General features: G+C 46.3%; 1 protein-coding gene across 1 annotated transcript in view; it reads left to right on the plus strand.

Annotated features, from left to right (window-relative positions):
- The window catches only part of Slc6a11 (solute carrier family 6 member 11), a 128,457-nt gene that overhangs the window by 93,952 nt on the left and 17,329 nt on the right, over nucleotides 1-17,176 (plus strand). The window contains exons 7-8 of the mRNA XM_026383034.2: nucleotides 6,998-7,101; nucleotides 13,592-13,716. Of these exons, the coding sequence (XP_026238819.2) occupies nucleotides 6,998-7,101; nucleotides 13,592-13,716 (229 nt within the window). The remainder of the gene's footprint in view (nucleotides 1-6,997; nucleotides 7,102-13,591; nucleotides 13,717-17,176) is intronic.

A 17,176-nucleotide genomic window follows, 5' to 3' on the forward strand; every position in this document is an offset into this window, starting at 1 on the left:
ATTTTATATAATCTTCCTTGTAAAGATTTCTTGAGAATCAACAAGACAAGTTGAAAACTGAAAAAAATATATATATATATATTTTTAAATTTCCCCGAATGTCCCCAAACAGAAATAAGATAGTAAAATAAATAAATGAAATAAAAATAAATTAAAAGCAAAACTGTGAACAGTAGCTGCAGCATAGTAAGGTGACCCCAGAAATGGTCAACAGACGTGTGAACGGCGAGCCCGACCCCAACTGCAGCAACATCTGCATGATTTTAGTTCTAGAGGAGATGAAGGTGAGGAGGAAGGCAAAGGGAATTTTGCAAACTCAAGTGCAGGAAACTCAGACAGCTCTAATACACTCATCCCTAAGAAAGGACCCTGTGGGGGAGCAGAAGCCTGGTGGGCCTGAGAACAGCAGCCCACACTAGGAGGGTCCTGTACAGACCCCAGGTCCCCGGTCAGTAGGGAGAGCTGCGGGTTTAGGCAGAGTTCTAGGTCCTGGGAACCGTAGGGACAAAGAGCTGAAACCACCATTGCAAGAAGACCGACCCTGCATCAAGGAGAAGTTACTGGAAGCAGAATCCAATGTGAGCAGGACAGAAACACTAGAGGAAATGAAAAGAGACATTTTTGGACAAAATTGCAAAAAAAAAAAAAAAAGGAAGAGATGATAATAATTTCAAAGAGTACTGTGTGTGCAGACATAGTTTTAAAGACTTATTAGTAATAACAAAGGAGGGAGCCCTAGAACCACAAAGATGGGAAATCTACCCTGAAACGCCTCTGTTCCCAAGAATAGGCAAAACTTCATCTCACCTACAGGTCTGCAACAGAAGAGGAGTATGGTCAAATTTCATGCAAAGCTATCATAAAAATATCATAAGATAGTGTCCCCACAGGTAATGAATACATTCTACAAAGATGGGCCCATGAAACAGCTCAACATTGGGAGGGAGTACCAGGGATTGAACTCGGGGGCATTCCACCACTGAGCCACATCCCCAGCCCTATTTTGTGTTTAGAGACAGGGTCTCACTGAGTTGCTTAGCACCTTGCCATTGCTGAGGCTGGCTTTGAACTCACAGTCTTCCTGCCTCAGCCTCCTGAACCGCTGGGATTACAGGTGTGTGCCACTGCACCAGGGAAACTTAATATTTCTTGTTTGGTTGGTTTGAGTTTTGGTACTGGAGATTGAACACAGGAGCACTTAACCACTGAGCCATGTCCCCAGCCCTTTTTATTTTTTTATTTTGAGACAGGGTCTTGCTAAATTACTTAGGACCTTGCTGTGTTGCTGAGTCTGACCTCGAATTTGCAATCCTCCTGCTTCAGCCTCCTGAGTTGCTGGGATTATGGGCATGTACCGCCATGCCCGGCAAAACTTAGTATTTCAAAACAAGCTAAAAGAGATACTATGAATAAAATAGCATAAATGTAATTATCCGACAAAAAAAAATTTGAAAGGAGTGCCAACAAGGATAGCTTACAACAGGAGAGTCATTTCAGAAAAAATAACTACATAGGAGGAATAAAAGAATGAATAGTGACCTTGGGTAACATCATAAGGTAAGGACAGAAAGGAAGAAAATAAAAAATAGAGCCAGATAAAAATGAACAAAGGGATTTTTTTCCCTCCTGAAATAAAAAGAAGACTTGTAGTTGAATCTTTTCTTAAATGTATCTTAACTGATGCATTAAAACATAAAAATTGTACCTAGCAATGGGGTACCATGTAATGTTTTAATGCATATATACATGGTATAATGCTTAAATGAAGGTAAACATATCTAACTCCTCAACTGTTTGTCGTTTCTTTATGGTGAAAACTTTCTTCTAGTTTTTTGAAATGCTCGGTATATATGGTTATCTGTAGTTGTCCTGCTGTACAATATCCCACCAGAATTTCTTACTCCTCACTGCAGCTATGAACCTGTTGATCAGTCCTTCCCCATCCCTCCCACCCTCTGCTCTCCTCAGCCTCTGGTAACCACCATTCTACTCTCAACTTCTATGAAATCAACAATCTTAGATTCCACACATGAGGGAGATCATGCAGTTCTTGTCTTTCTGTGCCTGGCTCATTGCACTTAGGATAGCACTCTCCAGTTCTATGTCCATTGCTGCAAATGACAGGATTTCATCCTTTTTATGGCTGAATAGTATTCTATGATGTCTATGTACCACAATCTCTTTTTCCATTCATTGGTTGATGAAGACTTAGATTTTTTTTTTCCATTTCTTGATTATCTTGAATAGCACTGCAACGGACAGGGGAATGTAGAAGGGTGTGAACTTGATCTTGAAGAAGCACACCACAAACATGAGAAAATCAACCCCAAACAGTCAACATTAAGACATGGTCCAATAGAACTATTGGGCTGCCAAGAGAGAAGAAAAAACTCAATGGGGCATCCAGATAAAAAGAAAAAGTGCATTTTAAGGGGAAGCTAATTAGATTGGCAATAAGTCTTTTCTACAGCAGCACTTAGTGCTGGAAAAAAACTTATTTCAGATAGTCAGAAAAAGAGACATGAGGATTTAACATGCAGCCCAATGGATTTTCAAGTATGAAAGCCACAGATGAATTACTATGCACATACAAGAATCCAGGACCTACTCCCATGATGTTTTCCAGAGAAATTTACTAGAAAACAAGCTACAGATAACCAAAATAACTGGCAAGGTATTGATGGAAGGCCTAGAGATGCTCATTTAATTTATAGTCACCTGTAGAGTTTACAGATAATGGGTGTAGGACAGAACCTGATGTGTGTTGGTTTGTTCTAATAATGCATATAACATCTGTGTACTAAAAATTAGAAAGTGTAAAGGAGAAGTATCACAGAATAATTTCACAGATTGACTTTTTTCCCTCCATACCAGCGTCTGAATCCAGGGGCACTTAACCACTGAGCCACTTCCCCAGCCCTTTTTATTTTTTATTTTGAGACAGGGTCTCACTGAGTTGCTGAGGCTGACTTTGAACTCATGATCTGCCTGCCTCAGTCTCCTCCCAAGCTGCTGGGATTATAGGTGTGCGCCACCACATCATAGAATGACTTCTTAACTGGAAGCAAATGAATATTTCTTCATATTTGATGCTAGGGGAGAGGGAACGAAGAGAAAGATAGTCTAATGGTTTAATTTCTTATATTCCTCGCTGTAGGGAACCATCAGACAGGAATAAAAAGGAATGACTGAAGGTACTGTTTAAAGGTTAGGGTTTAATGGTAACCATTAGAGGGAAAACAACAGACTTTTTCCCTACAGAAGTAGGAGAGCAAGAAGGAAAAATCATTTGAGTACACACACACCCCCTCTCACCTGGACCAGCATGCCCTCTTCTGCATCTTGTCCAATGTTGAAAGAAATGTCTCCTCAATCACTCCTCAGCCTTTTGATGAAGATCAAGTGTAAAAATGTCTCCTCCAGGAGACATTCAGCCTTCTCTGATTGCTGAAGCAAATAGAACTCTCTCTCTCTCCTCCAACCCTACTTACCTCTCTCGGGACTAGACACCAAGTTTTGTGAATGTTTCATTTATTTCTCCTGAGGTCAGAGATGAAGTGCTGTGTAAAATGGTATGATACCATTTTGAGAGTTTGGCACAGAATTCTGCACACAGAAGGTGCTCAGTAAGTGCTGGGTCATCGGTAATTCACCATTGATTGAAGGACTGGGGTTTACACACTCTGGGATTTTTCTAAGAGCTTACCATTGCTATTAGGCAAAAGATATCAGTTTGAAGTGACCGTGATTCAATTTAACTGACTTAGGAAAAAGAGAAAATTATAGACCTCTGAAACTGAATGCTCTAGGGCAGCTAATTTCAGGAATGACAGGATCTAGGGACTCAAGTCATAGCACCAATCTCTGTATTTCTTGGTTCTGGACTCCTTTCTTTCCTGTAGATTGGTTTTATTCTCAGGCAAGCTCTTCCTTCATGGTCAGTTATGGCCTCTGTAAGTTAAGGAGCTTAGCATCCCCATCAGAAAAGAAGGTGTCCAGTTTGCAAGAGTCCAGTAAAAGTTCCAGGATTGAGTCTCATTGTACAGGGAACCAAATGCCGCAGTCTGGCTGGGCACAATTCAGGAGCCACTTGTCAAAAGAAACGAACTTTATTTTTAGAACCACACACACCGCACCACACAGCTCCTCAGGAAAAACCCTCAGAGCCCAACTGCCACCACCGGCTTCCCACAAGCCTCTCAACCTCCCCCACTCCTCCTGCTCTTGAGGCCTATTGGCTGGGTTGCATGGGCGGAGCCAAAAAATCCCCCAATGAGCAGCTCCGTGGTCTGAAAGGGCGGGGAAACAGCCCAATGAGCATCACCGCAAAGGAACCAATCAGTTGGCAGCTGGAAGTTTGCTGGGGCCCCTTGGCTGTGGCTCTCAACATCATTGGCTTAGCTTGCATCATCTGCTCATCCCTGAGCCAATCACTGCGGTCAGGAGAAATGCTTTGTTTTGATTGGCCAGCTCTGCGTCCTGAGACCTCCCCTGAAGCTCCCTGTGAGTGAGGGAGAAGGGACTCCCCAAAGGGAAATTGAGCTGCCCCTGGCCACAAAGGGGAGGTGGATGCTGAGTAGGCAAAAAAACGGTACTTTCTCTATTTTAGCGTTGTTTCTAATGAGCAGACTGCAAGAAAATGACTTGCTAGTGATTTCACTGGTTTGGGGGCATGTGGATTAAAATTTCCTTTTGGTATTTCTGACACAGAGGGTTTTTACCACTGTAGTATGGGGGGTGGAGAGCGCGGGAAGAGCCCCTCTACTGGATGGCGGGGTGCTGTCGTGAGGGAGCAAGCTTTTTCTCACCTATATCAGGGACTCTCTCTCTGGTCTGCCTACTTGGCCTGAGGACAGTGAGGGAGGGACTCTCATTTGCAGAAGACTCCAAAGTGAGCGCATGTGTAGGAACCAGGCATCTCAGTGGCCACACCAGGTCCCTCCTGCTTTCTGCACCTCTGTATGGTTTACTCGCCTTTTGAGTGGAAAGGGGAATTCACTAAAGATAGCAAATGGGGAAACTGAGGCATAGCAGGAGGAATTAAAAATACACCCATTTTTCTTCTGAACCCGCCACATTTTATTTCTCCATAGGGCCCTTCCTATGAATATTTAAGCAACCTCAATTTCCCACTTGTAGCAAAATTTCTCAAGTTCTTTTTGGAGGGGGTAATGGGGATTGAACTCAGGGGTGCTCAACCACTGAGCTAAATCCCCAGCCTTATTTTGTATTTTATTTAGAGACAGGGTCTCACCGAGTTGCTTAGCACCTTGCTATTGCTGAGGCTGGCTTTGAACCCGCGATCCTCCTGCCTCAGCCTCCCCAGCTGTTGGGATTTACAGGCCTGCGCCTCCACATCCGGAGAGTTCCTTTTTTATTTTTAATTTTCATTCCCTCTTTCCATTGCTTCCTCTCTGGTCTGCTGGTGTTCTCCATCCCCAGCCCCACTTCATGAAATAGCTCTCCCTGAATTCTTCATGTGGAGGTGCAAGATCAGACCCAATGAGCCAGCTTCGAGGAGGAAAAAAAATAATAATAATCCATGCCTTAGATCAAGAGGCAAGCCCTGGAGTCTGTTGAATGATGTAACGGATTTGAGCAACTCCAGAGTAGAGTGACCTGAACCAGATAATCAGATCCCCAAGAGAGAGGACATATAGATAGTTGATCTGGAAATGAGAGAGGTTGGGGGTTCAGTAGGGAGCCACGATTTCTTCAGACCTCTAAAGTCCTGCCAGGCAGAAGAGAAAGATGTGGTCCAGTGACCCCAGCAGTTGGAAAGGAATCCTTCTTATTTTAAAACATGAGCTAACAGTCTGACTCTATAAAGAAGAAATCATTTGTGTCTAGAGATGGTGCCCTTCCTGTCATTGACGGCAATCAGAGAATCTTCTATCAGAAGTACTGAGAACAGAGTCCTGTGTTGGGAGAGAGGTGACACCAGGGGACTTCTGAGACTGATTCCAAATCTCACAATCCAAGCTATATCTCAGTGGTAGAAAGCTTACCCAGCATGTGTGAGGTCCTGGGTTCAATCCCCAGCAGTGCTAAAGAAAAAAAAAAAATCTGAAATTCTGAGACCAGTTAAGCATGCATCTCTAAAGATGGGCCTCCATGGATTTGCATCCACCCCTTCCCAGCTGTGTGATCTTGGGCATGTTACTCACCCTCACTGTTCCTCAGTCTCCTTAGGCTATAAAAGGGAGCTAATAGTCCCTCCTGCACACTGATACTGTGAATATTCATGTGGTCATGTGTCAAGGTTCAGCAAGATGCCTGGCACATCATAAGTGCCTAATAAGTGCCAAATGCCATTCTCTAGAGGGTACATAATGCCCAAGCATGAGTCTCATCAGCCGCATTTGGGCTCTAGCTGGAGATTTTCCTAGGTAAATTCTGGGAGCCGAGCTCCAAGAGAGCCCCTGATGACCGCTTCCCTGCCTCCTCTGTGCTCAGGGAGGCTGTCCAAATGCCAGCCTTGAAGAGTCTCCTGACTGTGTTCCTGTGGTCCTCTTAACCACCAGGAAATGACAGCGTTCGTTTGGCTCACACATGACTTACCTTAGGAGCAAGCATGCACCCCCACAGAGGGGTGGTGCTCCTTGCTTGAATGACAGACAAGTTTTTTTCTCCACTTTGCAGGTAAGGACACTGTGCCTCAGAGAGCTTAAGTCACTTTTCCAAGGGCACACAGCTGAAACCAAAGTCCTCCACATCCAAATTCATTCCACACTGTGAGCTTTTATCCATAACCTCCGGAAGATTCTGGAATTCACTTAGAGCGTCGTATGTATTTCATCAGGAAGTCCACAAAACTAGGACTTTTTAAAAGGTGGTCCTGAGAAGATTAGGAAGTTTGATTATCCCTTTGTGGACGATTTTATGGTGGGTGGGGGATATCAGAAAACAAGACACCGCTCCCCACCAACACACACACACACACACACACACACACACTGAACTCACCTCTATGCCCACTTCTTTGTCCTTCCTGCAGGTGTGGGTCGATGCTGGGACGCAGATCTTCTTCTCCTACGCCATCTGCCTGGGCTGCCTGACTGCTCTGGGAAGCTATAACAATTACAACAACAACTGCTACAGGTGAGCACCCCCGGGGCCCGCCTGCCCTCCTCCCTGCTCCCGGGGACCCTTCTGCAGCATCACACCAGTCCCTTCAGCTGCCTGCCTTGCAGGGCCCAGGAGGGAACATATGGGCTGTTGGCTGACCTCCTCCTGCCCAAGGGTCAAAGAGGGGGCCACCAGAGGAGGTAGGGCTACTAGAGCAATCAGAGTCTGCGGCAAAGGTGAATCCGCCCCCCAGAATCTCTCTCTAGCCTCTGTCGGTGTCACCTTACTTGGAGGCACAAATTTAGCCCAGAGCCGGCAAGGAACTTGCCCAAGGTCACGCAGCTCACTAGTGGCAACATCAACAGGTGACTCAGGTGTTCCAACATAGAAGGGCTTATCCCTCCACCATCTATTCACAAATCGGCTTCCTTGCCCGTCTTCCTTGACTGTAGGGTTCTCTCCTGTCCCACCTGGAGTGGCTGCTGCCCCGCCTTGCCCCTTGGCCTGACCGGCCTCCCTCCCTGACCTCCTATAGATGGCCACACCCAGGTGGCAAGGGGAGCCCCACAGCAGGGCTGAGACCTGCACGTGCCCAGAGTTTCCCAGCAGCACGGGGGCAAGTGAAATCTGTACCGTGATTATCTTTTGGTTGAGGTCTCTGCACCTCTGGACTCAGAGCCCTCACAGGTTGGGGGAGTACTTACAGGTGGATGATAGAGGGTCTCTTCTAAGACCCCAAGATCACCAGAGATAAGACTGTGGAATAATGACAGCAAAGCCGTTCCCCGTCACATGTTGGTAGAGAAAGGAACAGCGTTGGAACAAGTGATTCTGAGATGAATATTTGGGGGAAATAAGTTAGATCCTCAAACTTCGTCCCATATAGTCACATAATACAATTGACTAAAGAGTTGAATTTTGAAAGGGAACTATCCTCAAATAAGGAATAATAAAATACTTAATTTCAGAATGGGAAAACATGTAAAAATCATTAGAAAAAAAGAAATCACAAAGGAAGAGAGTGACATTGGTTCATGTAAAAAAAATTTTTTTTCTCTTTTGGTACTGGGGATTGAACCCAGGGATGCTTAACCACTGAGCCTCATCCCCAGCCCTTTGTATTTTTTTTATTTTGAGACAGGTTCTCACTAAGTTGCTGAGGCTGGCCTTGAATTTGCAATCCTCTTGACTCAGCCTCCTGAGTTGCTGGGATTATAGGTGTGCATCACCACACCCAGCAAAAACCTAGATTGTTGGGGCTGGGGTTGTGGCTCAGCAGTAGTGCGCTCGCCTAGCATATGCGAGGCCCTGAGTTCAATCCTCAGCAATACATAAAAGTAAATAAATAAAATAAAGATACTGTGCCCAACTACAACTAAAAAATAAATATTTTTTAAAAATATAGATTGTTAGACTTCTAAACTTTAAAATTTTCTATAAAGAAATTTTTTTAAAGAGAGAAGAGAGAATTTTTTCATATTTATTTTTCAGTTTTTAGTTGGACACAACAACTTTATTTTATTTTTATGTGGTGCTGAGGATCCAACCCAGTGCCCCGCGCATGCCAGGCAAGCGTGTTATCGCTTGAGCCATATCCCCAGCCCTATTAAGAAATTTTTAAAAACTGTTCAAAATAGCCTAGAGACTGGGCCTGGGAAGTCAGGGGGCGGAGATGTCCCCCCCTCATTTATACCTCCTATACCATTAAGATCTTTTTCTGTTTTTTTTTCTATTACTATGAGTACTTATTGACTTTAATTTAAAAAAAAAAGTTAGTACAAATATCTATATATTGTATTTTATTTAGATGTTGATGGACATTTATTTTATTCTTTTTATTTATATGTGATGTTGAGAATCGAACCCAGTGCCTCATGCATGCTAGGCAAGCACTCTACCACTGAGCCACAACCCCTGTATGTTTATCTCTAAATAAAATATGAAAATCATCCTCAAAACTAAAGGGCGTAGTAGTATATAATATGATATTCAGTGGGGTTAGATCCATACTGTTAAGGTGATGAATGTGTCAATATGAAAAACACTAAAATACAAAAGAAAAATAAACTACAGCCAGGCACAGGGGAGGGGCCCATGCCTGTGATCCTAGCTATGGAGGCAGGAGAGTGCACAGGGCAGGTTAATGGGCAATTTAGCAAGACCCTGCGTCAAAATAAAAATTAACAAGGGCTGAATGACGTGGCTCAGTGATAGAGCACCCCTGGGTTCAGTCCCCTGTACAATGAGAGAGAGAGAGAGAGAGAGGGAGGGAAAGAGAGAGAAGTCCTATTAGGGCTGGGTGTGCAGCGTGGTGGTGGAGTGCATGTCCAGCCTACATGAGGCCCTGGGTTCCATCCCCAGCACAGCAAAGTAAATAAATAAGAAGAGAGAAAAGAAAAATAAGCAACAGACTCTTATAAAAACAAGATTGTTTTTCTCAACTAGATCATGAGCAGTAACCCAAAAAAACGAATCCCCGTTCAGTGTAGGTGAGGGCATGTGGGAGGGGCGTGTGCCCCTGGGCCGGGTTTCTGGGGCCCTTGGGCTGAGGAGCAGTTGAGTGTGGCTGGAAGGAGGGATGCCGGAGAGGTGGGCGGTTGGGCCAGGTTTCTGTAAGACCCTTGCTGTGCTCCAGGCTGTCACTGAGGAGATGGGTCTCGGGGTTGAGAGATCAGGCAGTTTGTCAACCACGGTATGAAGTGGGAACCACGGGCAGCCAGGGACAGGCCCTCAGCTAGGGACAGCAGCACAAGCAGGCTCCCAGCCCAGGCTGACGACGACCCCCTTGGGTTGTCTCAGAGAGGTGCTGGCACTCAGCACGGGACCCTGTAATCCCAGCGGCTTGGGAGGCTGAGGCAGGAGGATGGTGAGTTCAAAGCCAGCCTCAGCAAAAGCAAGGCCCCAAGCAACTCAGTGAGACCCTGACTCTATATAAGATACAAAATAGGGCTGGGGAGGTGGCTCTGTGGTCGAGGGCCCCAAATTCAATCTCTGGACACTGGTAATCTCGTGATCACTGACTATCCCCTCCAGCCAGGCCATCAGGAGCCAGAGGACACCAGCAATTCTTCCTGTATCCTGTGGGCCTGGTCTCGCGCTGGCTTTCATGCCATAAGACACCCATTTGTCACTTGTACCAACAAGGAGACGGTGGCCCATGGAATTTAAGTCACTTGCTTGTGTTGCCATAGCTGCTGATAGAATATGGCTTTCCTGGCCCTGATACTACCAGGGGTGGCCAGTTCCTTCCAGGCTATTAGATCTGAATCTGGCCGAAGCTGTCTTGTCACCAGTCTGGGTCCCTGGGCAGTTGCTTCTTCCAAATGTGCACCCAAGTGACCGATACCAGCTACCCCCCAATCCCTCTGCTTTGCCATCCAACAGCCCGGGATTTTTTTTTTTTTTTCCTTTCTGTCTCTTATCAGCAGAAGAAAGCAAATACCCTAGGTGACATTGCAAAAATCAGAAGGCTCATTTTAGTCCTGTTTCAAAATCGTTCTGCAAGCAGGTCTTTCCCATCTCAGACGGAGTAAATTAATACCCTCTCTCCTGACAGCATAATCGCTTCTGGAGGTCTTACCAGCCCAGCTGAGCTCCTGCTGACTTCAAAGCACTGGTTATATAAGGCTTTCACCTAAGCAGTGCTCTCGAGCTGGCGCAGGGAAGGAATTAGAGGGATGGGAATGGACCCACGCGGACAGGGGAGAGCGTCCCCTCAGAGAACACAGCACTAGGCCACAACAGCCTGATTGCATGGATGCCCCAGGGGCTGGAGAGCAGGACACAGGGATGGAAGGGACCCTACGACCCTTGAGAGCTTCCCTCTCTGTCTACCTGTCACTCTGTGGTTGGAGGAAGTCACCCAAGAGACCTCTGCAGGAAGATGGGGATTTTGTAACTGGGGACATTTTCTTTTTTGCCCTCTGTATGGATGCCCAGAGATAACTGTCCAAAACCCAGGCTCTGGAAATCTTACTTCTTGGGGCACATCATTTTTGTTCAGCTCCTGGAAATAGCATCTCAGATGCATCCCAAACTTCACAAGTGACTGTGAGACTTGCAGTAGCTGATTCTCCTTTTCTGGTCCTCCAGGTCTGAGTGAAACCTAGTGTAGGGCCTGACACGCTGCAGCTCCTTTAAAAACGATATAGGAGCCGGGCATGGGGGCGGGTGAACACCTGTAATCCCAGCGGCTTAGGAGGCTGAGGCAGGAGGATGGTGAGTTCAAACCCAGCTTCAGCAAAAGCGAGGTGCTAAGCAACTCAGGGAAACCCTGTCTCTATATAAAATACAAAATAGGGCTGGGGGTGTGGCTCTGGGGTTGAGGGCCACATCCTGAGTTCAATCTCTGGTACCCAAAATAAATAAGAATAATACAGGAGAAGTCCAAAATGTAGCCCACGTGGAGGCAATGCGTCCATTGCATTCCCAGCACCATCTCATGTCACTCTGTTCAATAAAGCAGGCCCATTTTACCCCAGACTCCCGGACCCAGGCAGGAGAAGCAGATTTGTCTCTGCCTTAAGAAGAGCTTGGCCCTCATCCAGGCCTGGACTGAGTTTCCTGTATAGCAGAGGCAAATGAGGTTTGCAGATAATGTGGCAGGGCTACCAGCCCAGCCAGCATTCACAGAGTGATTTAAAAAAAAAAAAAAAAACCTGTATCAGTCATCCACTGCCACATTAATGCTGTGTAACAAACAGCCCCAGACCTCAGGGAAGTTTGACCGTAACAAACATTTTCCCTTACTGCTCTCCAGGCTGCCGGTCAGCCAGGGAAATTCTCCGGGCTGAGGGTTGGGTGAGTCTGACTCCAGGCCAAGCTCAAGTGCGTGCCATGTGTGTGCATTCTGGGGTCCAGGCTGAAGAGATGGCAGCTCCCCTGAGGAATTCTTCTCATGGAAAATCACAGAAATGATAAAGGACAAGTCCAATTAGGCCAGCACAACTCAAGCCTCTGTTTGTGTCACATTGGCTCACGTCTCGTTGTCCACAGCAAGTCATGTGGCCAAGGCCAGAGTCGGCGGGGCAGGGAAATACACTCGTCTCCAGCGAGAAGGGAGCAGGAGTGACAGCTTGCTGAGAGTGATTTGATGGGGCACAAGTCCCAAGAGACCCAGTTACCCAAACAGCTGGCCTTGTCCTGGGTGAGATCAGACCCCAAATAAAGACACCGCAGGGAGAACTGGAACCCACGGGTCCTGACTCCTAGTCCAGAGGCTCTCCCTTAGAATCATCCTGTCAGTCGCCAACCATGTTCTTATCACCTTTGGTTGCATTACATGAAGCACAGTGTCAGGAGAAGAGGAGGTGAACGTCTCACTCCATGTCTGAGCCTCTTGCTCAGTCCCGGATGTAATAATTGAAGAGGGGCTTGGCGAACGGGGTACGTTAGAGATTAGGAGCAGGATGAAGAGCTGGTGACGGAACTGGGATGTTGAACTGGGAGAACAAAAAACTCAAAGGGATACAAGTCCACTATCTTTAGATCTCCCCAGCCTGAAGGCGCGCCAGGCTATTTTTTTGAGGGTAAAACCAAAACTTCCCAGAGGAAAGCAGGTTTGGGTCTCATGCAGTCTAAGCAGGGAAGGGACTACTGAGAACAGGGGAGGGTCCTGCAGAAGCAGGCTCGCCACCCACTGGGTCACTGTCCCGCCCTGAGTCATGGCAGGGCATTGACTCAGGCCGTGTGCCCAAGCCACAGCCCCACCCATGCTCTTTGGTGGCTGGGATTCTGGGAGGCGGATGCCCCGACTTGGCAATAGGCTGAGACTGTCAGGGATCCATTTTCTCCAGGTTGACGAAGCCCTGACATTTGTAGTCTGATTTCTCCTGGGCTTTGTGCAGCGGGGGCTTCTTGGCTGGCAAGTCCCTCTCCAGAGCAGATGAGAGCCGCTGCCCCAGTAAATCCCTCCACGAGGTGGTCCATGCTGGAAGGGGCTGCTCCTCATAGCAGCAGAACAGAGACTGAGCCGTGAGTTCTGTGAGATGTGGCTCTGGTCGGCAGCAGCTGGTCCCAGATGGATGTCACGATAAAACCTCTTCCCCGAGAAGCAGCTGGAGCACCAGGCGTGAGGTCCCGGGTGGTCCCCTGGCTCAGAGGCAGCTGTCTCACAGGGAGGCTTCTCCCATCCTCTCAGTTTTGAGTTCCCAGGAATATAATCCTCTTCTTTCCCTGGCTTTCTCTCCTTCCAGGGATTCAGGGGGACTTTGGTTTGTCTCCCAGGTTTCTTCTCACTCGATCTGCACTGTACCACATGCCAGCCTCCGTTCCTTCCTTCACCACCCCCTCTCTGTGCTTGTGATCCATGCCCTACCTAATCTTGGAGAAATGCAGGAGAAGCTGTGTGACCGTGGGCCAGCCACCTAACCTCTCTGAACTATGGGTGCTTCACCAGGGAAATGGGGCTGTGCCTGCCCTCACTTCCCTGCCTGCCCCCCCACAGCGCTCAGGTGGACAGTGTTCCGGCAATGCACCCGTCCCGCCCACTCTGACCTGAGTCCCTCTTGCTGCTTCCCCACAGGGACTGCATCATGCTCTGTTGCCTGAACAGCGGCACCAGCTTCGTGGCCGGGTTTGCCATCTTCTCAGTCCTGGGCTTCATGGCATACGAGCAGGGGGTACCCATTGCCGAGGTGGCAGAGTCAGGTGAGTTTGCCGCAGGTTGGGGGGTCCTAAGAGGCCCCGGGGGAGATGGATGAGCAGAATGTCGGTGCGGTCTTCATCTCCTGGGTTCAGGTCCTGAGAGGTGGTTCCACCAGTCATCCACAGGCCAGGACCTCAGGAGGGGGCACCTTCACACTTCCCCTCACTCCTGTAACCCAAAGCCTTCCTCAGCTGCTCATGGGTGCTACACTCAGCATAGGCCAGGCTCCTGGGGTTTCATCCTCCCATGCCCACTCTGCCCAATTTCAGTGGTCTGTTCCCTTCGGCAACATAAGCCACTCCCTCGTACCGCAGGGCCTTTGCACGTGCTGCTCTCTCTGCTTGGAGAGTCTCCCTCCCTCCCCTGTTCTAGATGTAGGATCACCCCAGTTTGTCATGGCCTTAGGTGTAGATGGACGTGTTTGTGTCAAACCCAGCGTGGGCAAGGTTGTGGGGCCAGTGGTTGAAAACCCTTCCCTTGGTTTTCATGGTGTTTGAATTCTGGGCAGATAGAGTATATATTTTTTAAAAAATACAAAAATAGTTTTGTTTGCATGGACATAGGAAGCTAGGCTCCAAACTCAGACAAGTGCAAATAGGTTTTTCCCATACAAGAATGTCCAGGGGGATGGTCTGTCAAGGGCAGCACAGGGCGGTCTAGCCTCCTTGGCTTGCATCTGCTCGATGCCAGTTGTGCCCACCTCCATGGTAAACAACCACGCTGCCTCCCTGGTGAGCCTCAGTGCAAAGTGTGGCTACCTCTGTCTGCTGTGCAGAGTCAGGGCCAGCACCCTCTGACCACCAGGCTGGGCAGGCCGGCGAGTGTGGACTTCACAGGAGGAAGCTGTACCTGCTCAGGGCCCTCCCTTCTTGGGATTGTGTGTATCAGACATAGACATGGTCCCTGCAGAAACCAGGGGTCCAGAGCTAGACCAGAGGTTTGCAAATGCAGGCAAAGCTCTGTCAATGGGCTCCTGCTCTTTGGGTAGGAGATAGCTCACAAGTGACCTCATATGATTCTTAGCTCAAAATACCATAATTAGACAGCTGCCAATACACTCAGAGGAATGTTCCAGAACACCTACGAGGCTGAGCTGGGGAGGCAGAAAGTGCAAGACTCGCTCTATCCTGCTCTAATCCCAGTGCCCAAGATTTGCTGACCTTCCTGGAATATCCCCTAGTCTGCGTCTCTGGTACTCCTTGCAGTCCAGGTGCTCTTTCCTGATATAGAGATTTTACACTGCTTTGAAATCCAGACTGATCATATTCTGCCTTCTAACTGGAGTATTTGGTCCATTTTTCAATTAGTGATATGATTTGGTCCTGAAGTCTACTTCAAAGAACACAATGTCAGAATAATAATCAGAAATGGGAAGGGACAGATGTGTAGAGGAGGTACAAAGGGATACATTGTTAACTTTAAGTCGACTCTGCTGAGTTATAGATGTGTATTGTTAGCCCAGCTGCTTAGAAAATAATAAAACAGAGCTAAAAAAGCCAACAAATGAAATAAAACCGAGTATCACAAAATACTGAGTAGTTGAACAGAAAGCTGGAAATGCACAACAGAGTAGAAGAAAGCAAAATAAACAAACAAGAGAAGACCAGAAGGAAAACAAACACAAAGGGCTAGGTGGGAATGTAACTGCATTAGTGATTACACTAAGTGTGAATGGATCAAATATGTCAACTAAAAAGGAGAGATTGTCAGACAGGATTTTTAAAAAGTGAGATCCGATTATAAAATATCTAAAAGAGGCACCTATTAAATTTAAAGACCCAGAGAAATTTACCAAAAAAAAAAAAAGGAAGAGATATACCATCCAAACAATAAGCATAGAAAACTGGCTTTGCTGTGTTTGTATTAGAGAAAGTAGACATCAAATCAAAGTCAAAGGGTACTATTAGAGAAAAAGAGAGATGTTTCATAATAACAAAGGGAACAATTCATTGGGAAGATCTAATGATACTAAATGTGTTTATGCCGGATAACGGAGATTAATACATAAAGCTGCCAGGCATGGTGGCACACACCTGTAACTCCTGTGACTGCTCAGAAGGCTGAGGCAGGAGGATCACAAGTTTGAGGCTAGTCTCAGCAACTTAGCAAGACCCTAGCAACTTAGAAAGACCCTTTCTCAAAATAAAAAAAATAAAATAAAAATGGTTGGGAATGTAGCCTAGTGTTAAAGTGCCCCTCAGTTCAATCCCCAGTATCAAAACCTGGAGGGATGAATGGACAGATGGACGGACGTATAGACAGATGTATGGATGGATGGATGAATGATAAAAGCTAAAATAAATAAAGCTAAAACAGAAAGAACCAAAGGGGGAAATAGACAAATCCACAATCATACTTAGAGATTTTAACATCTTTGACTCACTAATGATAGAACAAGACAAATTATCAATAAAGACGTAAAATATGAACACTGTCAGTCACATCGACTTAATTGACATTTACAAAAATCTGTACCCAGCAACTGCAGAGTATAATTCTTTTCAAATGGACATGAAATATCCACCAAGATGGACCCTGTCCTGGGCCATGAAATAAGTCTCAAAATATTTCAAAAGAATGAAATTATATAGAATATATTCTCTGGCAACCACCGAGGTAAATCAGAAATCCTTAACAAAATAATATCTAGAAAGTCCCCAAATGCACGCAGAGTAAGCAACACGTTTCTAAATATTTCATGGTTCAAAGAACAAAATATTTCAAGCTTCACAGTAACGAAAACTTAACATATCGAAATTTGTGGGATGCAGTTAAAATACAGTGACGTTGACAGCTTTAAATACCTATATCAGAATGAAAAAAAAATGCTTACATTTAAAAAAAAAAGTTAAGTTTGAATCTTAAGCAGGAAAGGAAATACAAATTAAACCAAAGGTAAATAGAACAAAAAAATAATAATAAAGATAATTGAGTTAGCTTTGTGCTGCTGCAGGGGTCAGAATTCCCAACCAGAGCAGCTGAGAGGAGGGAAAGCTCATGTTAGCTCTTGGTTTCAGAGATTTAGCCCACGGTCAGGGGACTCCTTTGCTCTGGGCCCCAAAGTGAGGCAGAGCCTCATTACAGGGACAGACATGATTTATAGGAAAATGATCATAGCTTCAAGTGGGTGGTGAAGGAAAAAACAAGAAAGAGGTAGAGCCCCGCAAAACAGCCATGACAACAACAGAGAACCCTAAAATCCAAAAATAAAGAGGAGAACTCACCCTTGCCCCCACCAGCAAGACAGAACCGTGCTGAGTCCTCGGACTTTACAGATGAAAGAGGAGGCTGTTAAACCAGGAAGATTATCAAATACCCAGCAACCCCCAAAACGGACTCGACTTCATGCATACACAGCTACCATATAAAGTCAGGAGTAGCCAGTCAGAATGGCCATCATCAAGAATTCAAGCAACAATAAATGTTGGCAAGGTTGTGGGGGGAAAGGTACTCTCATACATT

This window comes from Urocitellus parryii, chromosome 16 (genome assembly GCF_045843805.1).
Source record: "Urocitellus parryii isolate mUroPar1 chromosome 16, mUroPar1.hap1, whole genome shotgun sequence".
In the NCBI taxonomy this organism is placed as follows: Eukaryota; Metazoa; Chordata; class Mammalia; order Rodentia; family Sciuridae; genus Urocitellus; species Urocitellus parryii.